The sequence below is a fragment of the Chroicocephalus ridibundus genome, chromosome 3, assembly GCF_963924245.1.
Source record: "Chroicocephalus ridibundus chromosome 3, bChrRid1.1, whole genome shotgun sequence".
In the NCBI taxonomy this organism is placed as follows: domain Eukaryota; kingdom Metazoa; phylum Chordata; class Aves; order Charadriiformes; family Laridae; genus Chroicocephalus; species Chroicocephalus ridibundus.
This window is the reverse complement of record NC_086286.1, coordinates 17,593,669-17,603,557: the sequence shown is the minus strand read 5'-3', so window position 1 is coordinate 17,603,557 and position 9,889 is coordinate 17,593,669. Positions and strand designations below refer to the sequence as shown.

At 40.5% G+C, this 9,889-nt stretch overlaps 1 protein-coding gene across 1 annotated transcript in view; it reads right to left on the bottom strand.

Moving 5' to 3' along the window:
• Positions 1–1,512: 1,512 nt before the first annotated feature.
• The window catches only part of PARP1 (poly(ADP-ribose) polymerase 1), a 34,081-nt gene continuing 25,704 nt past the window's right edge, over positions 1,513–9,889 (bottom strand). Inside the window, exons 15-23 of the mRNA XM_063328179.1 lie at positions 8,986–9,069; positions 8,033–8,155; positions 7,495–7,623; positions 6,661–6,759; positions 5,951–6,103; positions 5,507–5,634; positions 5,116–5,177; positions 3,899–4,013; positions 1,513–2,355 (exon numbers count right to left, since the gene is read on the bottom strand). Coding sequence (XP_063184249.1) covers positions 2,274–2,355; positions 3,899–4,013; positions 5,116–5,177; positions 5,507–5,634; positions 5,951–6,103; positions 6,661–6,759; positions 7,495–7,623; positions 8,033–8,155; positions 8,986–9,069 — 975 coding nt within the window. The 3' untranslated portion in view covers positions 1,513–2,273. The remainder of the gene's footprint in view (positions 2,356–3,898; positions 4,014–5,115; positions 5,178–5,506; positions 5,635–5,950; positions 6,104–6,660; positions 6,760–7,494; positions 7,624–8,032; positions 8,156–8,985; positions 9,070–9,889) is intronic.

The following is a 9,889-nucleotide window of genomic DNA, read 5'->3' as shown; positions in this document are numbered from 1 at the left end:
AAAGCAGATGATGTCACGGGACCTACTGTCTTCACAACTCATTCTTTTCAAGTAGTTTTGACAGAAATGGGACTGCCTATTCATCCGGCTCTGCTGTGTGCATGTAGTCCCAAAGTAATGCCTCCAGTGGCTGTCACCCTGCTGCTCTTCCCAGCCTGGCCCCAGGGAGAGGCAAGCTGTATGCTGGGTCACAGCCGCACCAGCGACTGCTTTTGGGAACAGAAGGTCCACTTTGCAGTCAGGACAAGCCAGCAGCAGAACCAGCACCTGAATTCACGTGAGATTTTACTAGCGGGACAGTCACACCAGGGCTCTCCTACAGTCCCCAAAGGGCACCTGCTCCCTCTTCAGAAAGTCCTGTTCCACTGTATCTTTTACTGCTGTATTTGCGAGGTTAGAGAGAGACAGCTTGGGATATACTTGCTTATGCTGCAATTGTAACTGAGCACTACACACAAATCATAAAGCACTCCTGCTTGGGTTGGAGGAAAAGGGAACTTTGAGCCACCTCTGGTACGGGTGACAGAGGGAACATCAAAAGCACATACCTTTAATTCCTGGTTCCAAACTGAACTGTAAGCTGGGGTTTTATTTGGTTGTTGTTTTGTTGGATTTTTTTGGGGTTGGTTTTGTTGGGGGAGGTTTTTGTTTGTTTTGGGGTTGTTTTTTTTTGAGGGGGGAGCCTACCTCACAAACAAGCTGAACCAGTTTTTGTGCTCTCTTTCAGGGACTGACAAGATTACACTTAAGCGACTGACCAAAAGCTTCTGTTGGAAGCAAAACGGTGACTGGCCACTGGTTAAGCTACTGAAGAACCAGAAGACAGAGACTGCGTCTTCACTGCCTCTCAAGATCCACTGGCACCAACCTCAATCGATTCTCCTGGGTTGAGCTGTCCTAAAGCCATATGACTTACCCAGTCCTTCCACATTTCCTTCTCTCCCCGACATCAGCTTTGTTTTCCATCTACCACTCCTCACTCCTCATCCTCCTTTCCTTCAGGGGTCCTGGAAACAGCTGCACCATAAGCAGCCACTTTGGCTTTGAACTCCTTTTTCAGAAGGCACTGGGACGTGACAACATTTTAGGAACGGATCTGCGGTTTCCACGCAGGTTACCAAAGACTGAAGCTGCAACTGTCAGAACGAGCTTGAACTGTCCCTTCTTGGGAAGGGCAATGTCATAGCGGAGTAGATAATGAACACACTGCCAAGCAGAGCTGTCCCTGGGGATTAGCTCAGGGAAATCAGTAATTTTTCAAGAGAAAGAACTGATGTTGCTCCCTAATCAAGTAGTCCCATATTGCTCGATGACTTACTGGAAGTGAGAAGTAACAAACATCACTAAACATTGAAATGATTAGTTTATATTGATGTTTCAAGACAGGGAATTCAAGACTACCCACAGAGCGGCAAGAGACCTCACTCCAGGTCATGATGAGTGAAGCTTGAGCCCAAACTCAACTTACGGCTTTGTTAGGACTTGAGTCTACAACAACCAACTTACATCACGTTGAAGGTAGATATTTAAAGGAGGTTTATTGGGGCTAATACTAAATTCAAACAGCCACAAGTTCATTTTCCATGTTTACCACACCAACTGTTGACAGATCAAGTCTCAGTGGAAAGTCCAAATTTTCATTTCACCACGACTTCCGGAAACGTGACTACAGATTTCAATATTTGGCATTTGATCTTCAGAGAGAGAGATATCATGTTTAAGAACATTCTACCAAATACATTTAAATCGTGACTCAAAACCAAAACAATTTGGAAGTTTTGAAACATAAAGCTGTTAGTATGAAATTAGCTTTTATTTTTTACCTCAAAATAAATGCACATTTATCATTTATTCAAATGAAAACTGAAAAAGGGTATCTCAAACAAGAGGAAACCTTAACAGAGCAAATATTGCAAACATCCTCAAGTTCCTTATCCTGCTATTGCCCAGCTCTGTTTGGCTAAAAACACAAGCTTGATTTACTTTATATTTTTTTTGGTCAGTTTGGTCAACTAAAAGGAACGCTTGAAAGCCCCAGAATTAGGAGTGGTATAAAACAAAACCAGGTACTCGTTCTCATCAGAATTCAGGTCCATGTGTTGCCACACATTTATATAAAACTTTCACTAAGTGTTGTACTAAATAGGATTTAGTAACCTCTTCTGCAGTTTAGCTCTTGATATCTTGGTACGAGAAGTCAATGCGTAAGCATGTCAGAAGTCAACGCTATAGTGTAACTACGGTATAACTCTAACAGGGCTTCTAAATACTGTTCACCAGAGTGACGTCTTATAGTTGAATTTCAGTTTCAGCAGGTACTTCAGATTTACCTGAGCAACATCATACACAATATATCTGGGAAGAATGTTAAGGAATAATTACAGCAGTTGATATCAGTAACACAGAAAAACCCTCGAAGCACAGTCAAACTTCACCTCTGAACACAAGTTACCATACAGATGCCTGTGTGATTAAACAGTTCTAACAGCTCAAACAACAAATCTTTAAACACAAATTTTCTTTGAATCTGAAAATGTTTTATACAATAGTTAGAAACAAGCAACTAACAGTCATATGGAGAATTAACGATGGTGCAGCAGGAATCCCGAGTGACAGGCAGGTGAACTGACTTATATATAAGACTGTAGCTCTTGAAGATTACTTTTTGCCAGCCAGAGCTATAACACACAACATCTCTCTTGCTATCTAAACGGTGGAGCAACGTAGCCTAGATGAGCTCTGCAGTTACAGACTTGCCATCTACAATTGTAACTGTAGTTCTATTGCTACCTTCCAGCACGAAGTCATTAATGTCCTCTTAATTTCCTCACTAAAAACCCAAACTAGAATCACAGAGAAGAGCTCTACAATGGTTAGTAGTACTTGCACATTCTATGACCACACCATTTTATTTTTTCAGAAGACAGTCACAGCTCACCTATTTGTTTCTCAATGCTTTAGGCCTCAAACTTACCTCTAATCCCAATTTTAGATTAAAAGCATCCTCATTAAACACAGTGTAAAACGAAACAAATGCACATCATGTTATCTCAATTAGCTGTTATTAACTGTATTATATTTTATCATCTGACCAAGATAGATGCTATATTTAAGAAAACCCAAGAGAAAAACACTATTGCCACGAGTTCTGTTGCCAATACTGCTTGTAAGAGGAAAACAGCTTACCAAAAGAGAAGAAAGTTTCTACACAATCCAGAGGTTGTATTAATGGGTTACTTGCTTCACTGGCAGTGAAGAGATTGATCTGGACCTTACGTGTCACTTATTCTTATGATCTCTTGTGAACGTTGAGCAGACATTCATTTGGGGGCATTTCTGCTGAGAGAGAGGCTTAATGGCTACATCTCCGATGGGCATCTGAGGTTTACCTCAATATTTGCAAAGGGTCTGGGGAACACAAGAGCAGCTGTGTGATGAACGACTCCATCAAGCCACAGAGCTGGCTCCCCCACCTCCTCCTGGCCAAACTGGCCAGCCACAGCACCACAAGGAAGAGACCGGGCTGGAGTGATGTGGAACAACCACAAGGCTGCATTACCCTCCCCTTGTCCTGGCACATCTCTGGGCAAGGCACTACTGGGCACTGTCACCTGGCCATTCCAATGCCTTCGGGTATTGAGTCTTGTTGGGACAACAGCTACTTGCTACGTGTATTGTTTCCTTTCGTGCAGAATGACAATTTATGTGTGAGAACTGTAAAATCATCTCCTTTAGAGAAGAGACTCTAAATTGTCTGCAAGTACCCCAAAGCAGATCTAAAAGAAAGATTATTTTTTGTTTTGCACCGTGCAAAAACTCCTGACTGACATTAGCGAGGTCCTGCTAAACTCAGCCACACTGAAACACAGTGTGCAGCCAACGTAATAGCAAAGGATACTCATTATACAGAAGACAGGTATCATTAATTCCTGTTGAGATCCCATTCCCCAAGGGAACCTCTACACCACCAAGGGTGGTAGTGGCTGTGGGATCAGGCGCAGTTTTGCCCAAGCCTAGAAAGGGAAAAAAACATTAGTTACAAATCTAGAAGGCAAATGCAGATTTTGCACATAAAGAAAATGACCTGGCTAGACAAATATTACTTCACATATATTTTCAAATGCTGACAAGTGCAAAAGTATCTTAAGAAGAACACAAAGGATATAGTCTGTTTATTCAATTCAGCATCACCATACTTATGGTACTCATACTCTGCCACATTAAAAGTGAGAATTTTAGACTTTTGGCTGTTAATTGTGTAATCTGTATGATCAAAGCTAAAACAGATCAGACTTACAGCTCTCATATCCTAGGTCCATTAGTGAAAACGTGCACATTGCAGCGTTTTCAGAGAAGTATAACAAACCAATTCTTATTCTGTTTAAACTCTTCAATACAAATCTGATTTGACGTCCATAGTAGCGTGAGTAGTACGCATTGAAAGAGATGCTAAATCACATTTTATTTTAGGCAACTGATTTTTTAAGCCTCTCAAAATGAGTAGTTTAAGAAAAGCCACTCATTACTGAATGTTACTGTTCTCCGCTCTCCCATGTCGGTACAGAAGACAGTCATGATTACCATTTCTTTTGCTTGAATTAGAGAGCTAAGTCTTTTCTCTCATCTTCTTTTTCAGTGCAATATATTGATACTTCTTGCAGATAGAAATGTAATGAGAACAGCTGTTCCATCTGAACTTTTATTCTTAGATTTTTCCCTTCTCTCCAAACTTCTAAGGCACTTTGAAAGCTAAACAATTATTCTTCTGATCTATCAAACCTCTCATCTTTCTTTGAAAATACACAGTATTGTTATGATGAAAGCAACTGAGAAGCTGGAGAACGCACCTTACATTTTCTCTTGTGTAACATGAAATTAAAGTTTCCTCCTGAACTTCAGGCAACACATTAATTTCAGTCTTAACATTCGAAGTGTAATAACTCCCATCTCCAAACACCATATACAAATATACAGATGCAACTATAAGGCAACAGTACGCAAACTCTTAAAGGAAGTACAACTATGAAGTGACTACAGTACTATTCGCTAAGCTGAGAGCTACAAGGTGAGTTTGCCATCAATAACAGATTACCAATGACGGCTATTAATGCTTACCTTTCACACTGTGTTTTCCCTTGGGCAATTTTGTTATGTGAGAAGCATTCTTTAGCTCATACCTGGACAGCACAAAGAACACAGAATAGCATTTTACATTTATCTTAAACTATCTTGGTGATTTTTTTTTTTTTTTTTTTTTTCAGGCTTCACTTTACAGCGAGTTAATATGAAGTTAATTTAGATTCTACTCTTCTGGAAGTCAACAGCCTTCCTTCGTTGTCTTAGTCACTAATATTAATGATACTAGCATTTAGTTTAAGATTCTAGACCTGCAACACTGATTTTTTTCACCACCAAATAGCTCTCATTTTAAGAAAGAAAAGGCTTGCAATTTTAGCATCACCATGTATTAAGCACGTTCGGCAAATGCTCTTCATAAGTTACTTACATATTTCCAAGGGCAACTTCTCCCAGTAGTATTAAGCCTATGGGATCAGCTTGAGATGTGTGACAGTAGTTGGCACTCTTGGACACCATGTCTGCAAAATAGATGCCTTTCCCAAACATGTAGCCGGTCTGCAAGCAGCAAAAGAAAGAAAGGGGAGGAAAAAACAAAAAAAAAAAAGATTGGAGAGATTGGAGGAGATTGGGACAATAACACAAAGGCAGCATTGAATCCACCTGGCTGAGCTCCCAGGAGAGCAAAGCTGCAACTCAAGCTTTTGTGGACATCAGTCAGCAACGCGGTCTGGACACACAATGCTGCCTGCATGCCGAGAGGTGACACTGAGCCCTCCCCACACAGATATTCTCCTATTTAGGTTGTCTCCAACTGTGGCCACGTCTGGGCACAGGGATGGCGGCAGCCAGAGAAACTATCCGTTCAACGTACCACAGGAGCTTCAGGGGGAGCTATTCGGAGACCCTGCGAGAGGATACCAGCGAAGTTGGTGGTGCGGGAACCGTGCCACAGCAGCTGGCGATTGTGAAGCTGCTTAAATGGCTTGTAACGCTGACTCTCTCCTTCACGCTCAATCCTGAAGATCTTCAATTCAAGAAGGGATAGGAGAAAAAGAGCAACCAAGCCAATAAACCATTACCTTCATGCAACTAATCATAAGAAAAAAAAAAATCATCCAATCTGAAATATGCACTAATCTGCTAGGAAAATTGATCTGGATGGGTTTTAGTATTTGCAGTTTGCTATGTCACGTGAGCAAAAAAGCGGTAGCATTTATCACACAGTACTTGTTATTGATTACTTCTCTGCCCTCCCTTCTGCATTTTCATGAGACCACAGTTTTCTGAAAAATCATTCCATGATCTAAGGCTCAATTTTAGAAGATGATTACTCCGCCAACCTCCTTTTTGAGGCCAATTAAATCAAAATCAAAGCACATCCCCAAAGACATCTCAGTAAGCTTAGACTCATCTGTGCCTAGACTTTCGCTATTCTATTAAATAGCAACTGGTCTATCAAACCATCCCTTCAACAAAGGAAATCAGATAAGCTACTCAAAAATAAAAGGGAACTGCAAACAAGTAAGTCAACTTAGAAGAGTCCATCTTCACAAACTTAAACCCCTGTATTGCCCAGCTTACATCCACGACTTTGAGATCATATGCATTGTGCGTAGCAGCATGAGTATTTTTCACATATTGTTTAATAATCTTGGCTTCTTCTGAATCTTTGTCAACAACCTGCAAAGAGGCAAACAAGAGAAGTTTCTTTAGCATACAAACCAGCAGGCTTCTTATAACATGATGACATCCACCCTGTGCTTGCAACTCCCCCGTTTAAGGCTCCTTTATCATTTGAGTGGAAATTTATTCCCAGCTACAGGAAATGTACAGGCATTCAGACAGCACTGTGTCACAGAATCTTGCCGATGGGAAGGCAACTCTGGAAACTAAGATGATTTCCAACTCTCCTGCTCAAAGCAGGGCCAGCTGGAGGAGGCTACCAAGGGCTGAGTTCAATCAGGCCTTCAACACCTCCACAGCCTCTCTGGGCAACCCTTTCCAGTGTCTGGGCATCCTGACAGTAAACAAACACACACCATCAACAACAAAACCTTTTTCTTTTGTTTAAATACATTTTCCTGTATTTCAGTTTGTGCCTATTGCCTCTGGTCACTGGATAGCATTTAAAAGAGTCTGTCTTCTTTACTCCCTTCCCCTAGCAGGTATTCATAGATATTGATAAGATATCCCCTGAGCTTTCTTTTCTCCAGGTTAAAAAGCCCCAGCTCTTTCAGCATCTCCTCGTACAACACATGCTCCAGTCCCTTAACCATCTCAGCGTCCCTTCATGGAACTCATGCCAATACATCTGTCCACTTACAGTTTAGGTGATTTGTTATACTCCAAACTAACAGGACATCAGTTTGTATTCACAGTCACTCCTTTTAGTCAATTTCCTTTTATTTCCTTTACCTTAATATCAGTTCGAAGTTTTTCATAGTTGATGTCAATTGGGTCTTTATCTCCATCTTCATTTCCACCTCTGAGAAGGCTGTAAGCAACCTCAATATCGAGCAAGTTGTCCAACATCTGCACTTTAGCCTGAAGAATTTATTAAAGAGGTTATTTCACTTGTGCCTTTGACATGTTCAGAATAACTCTGCAATACCCCAAATTATAAGTGTGTATGAATCACTGGCCACACACTGCTACCTAACAAGTACTGCTTCTTTTTTTAAAAAAATAAATATATATACTTAAATATATTAAAACGCAGACACACATATATATAAATAGACCATAACATATCACATATATATCTTCTAATACCTTATACATATAATTATTTGTGTATGTCTACACATATATGCACATAAACAAACAAACAAGATATTCTGAAGAAAAGAAAGCATGAGGTTAAATTAAGTCTTAAAACCTCACAAATCCTCTGTGTTAGATGTCTGATATCAGACCTGCTGCCTGCAAACCACATACTGTTTCCAGTCAATACCTGAATGTATTCCAAGTTATTCAGGAGAGGTGGTTTCTTCATCCCAAAGTCATGAGGGATCAGAGTATAGAAGCGGTTGGAGAGGTCCAAGATCTGGGATTCTGAACCACTGTCAGAAACTGCCTGGACAATATGACAAGCACCAAAGAAAATTACTGAGTAAGATTAAGTCTCCATAGCAATAGACACACATGAGATACTTGAGGACTAATACACAGAAACACCAACACAAACAGTGTTAATGCTGAAACTCTCACAGAACTAAAAAGGGCAATTCTATTTGATTGGTTTGGATGTAATAAGTCACAGCACTTGCACAGAAATACACAGAACTTCTGGTACGAGAAAAATCTAATGGGGATTATGCTTCTGGAAAGCAAAATAAAGGCTTCTGGATATGGAAGGGGTGAATGTCCTTGGCAAGGTTCTGGTCTGCTCTAACAATTGAAGTAAAACTTCCCATATCTATGCTTGCCAGGGAGCCCATGACAAAAAACCTGGTATGCTGGTACACTTTTTCAAGCTGTTCAGGAAATGCTACGCAGTGATTCATGGTCCAGATCATAATGTGTAAATACAGTAGTGTCATCAAGCCAGACCCTTTACTGTGTCAACTTAACCTTTATTCTCATCCTCTAACAGATTTCTCTGGGGTGGAAACACCAGCTAGATCAAGACACCACCTTCATTTCCTCAACTGCCACTTATGTCTGGCTCAGCCTGAAGTTTGTCCTACAAAAGCATGAAAGATGTAGTATTTTTGAAACACTACATGTACTGCTGAAACTGGCACAACAGTGAAGAGAATTAACTAGTTGCCCATTGATGCCACATCCTCTTCTCCAGCGAGACAGAATACAGACCTTTATACACACAGCTCAGCATCCACCCCACCATGAGCCCAGAAAAATTTCTGAATCCCCCTCTTGCTCTAACATCTCTTTCATGCTCACCTGCTGAACCTCATTAAGGATGGAATATGCACTCTGGATCTGTCGCTTGCTCAGTTTTCCCAGTGGCATCTTCTGCAGGTCAATCTGATGAAGATTTAAATGATTAAAACAGGATTTCACTACATTGAAACTGCGGCAGCATTCCCTCTCTGGTTTCTAGGGAACTAATCTCTCCATCCTGGTAAGACTGACCACACAAAGAATGGAAACATTTCAGACTTGATATTAATCTCTGTGGATTGAGGAATGATGTCAGAACGACAGTGCACGCTACTGAGAAGACATACTATAAACAAAGGAATACTGCAATAGGAAATTAAGCTAGGGCAACACAAAAATAGGGTACTAAGCACCTGGCTAGAAGTTTTATATTGACCCGGTGTCAGATGTATTCCTCAATCACTTCAGTAACCATACATTTCAGGCTGGCAAAGAAGCAAACTAAATGAAATAATTCTTGTTCATAAGATCACCTTTGTTTCTAGGTATAACCTAGACACCTTCTTCCAACTTTACCCTACAATTATCAAGGGTCTAACACAAAGAGGTTATAAGATGCTTCATATTCATCAATGAAAAATGAACAAAAAAAAAGAAAAAGAGCAACCAAGTTAAAAGCAATGTCTTGGTTGCCTGCATTTATCCGCTGATTTAATTTATATGTTACTTTTATTTGTGTATTGATGGATCCTGGGAGAGTTTCGGATTTGAATTAAATCCTTGCATAGTTAAGGACCATCTGAATGCAAAAACGTTTGACAAAAGTCAAGTCCAATGGAGCCTTTTACAAAGATCATACATACACCCTCTGGACTCTTGACAGTACTCACCGTACACACTGCACGTCTAGCCTTTACTTAACTTGATGGGTTTAAGATTCAGCTCAAGGACGATCCTGTGAAAC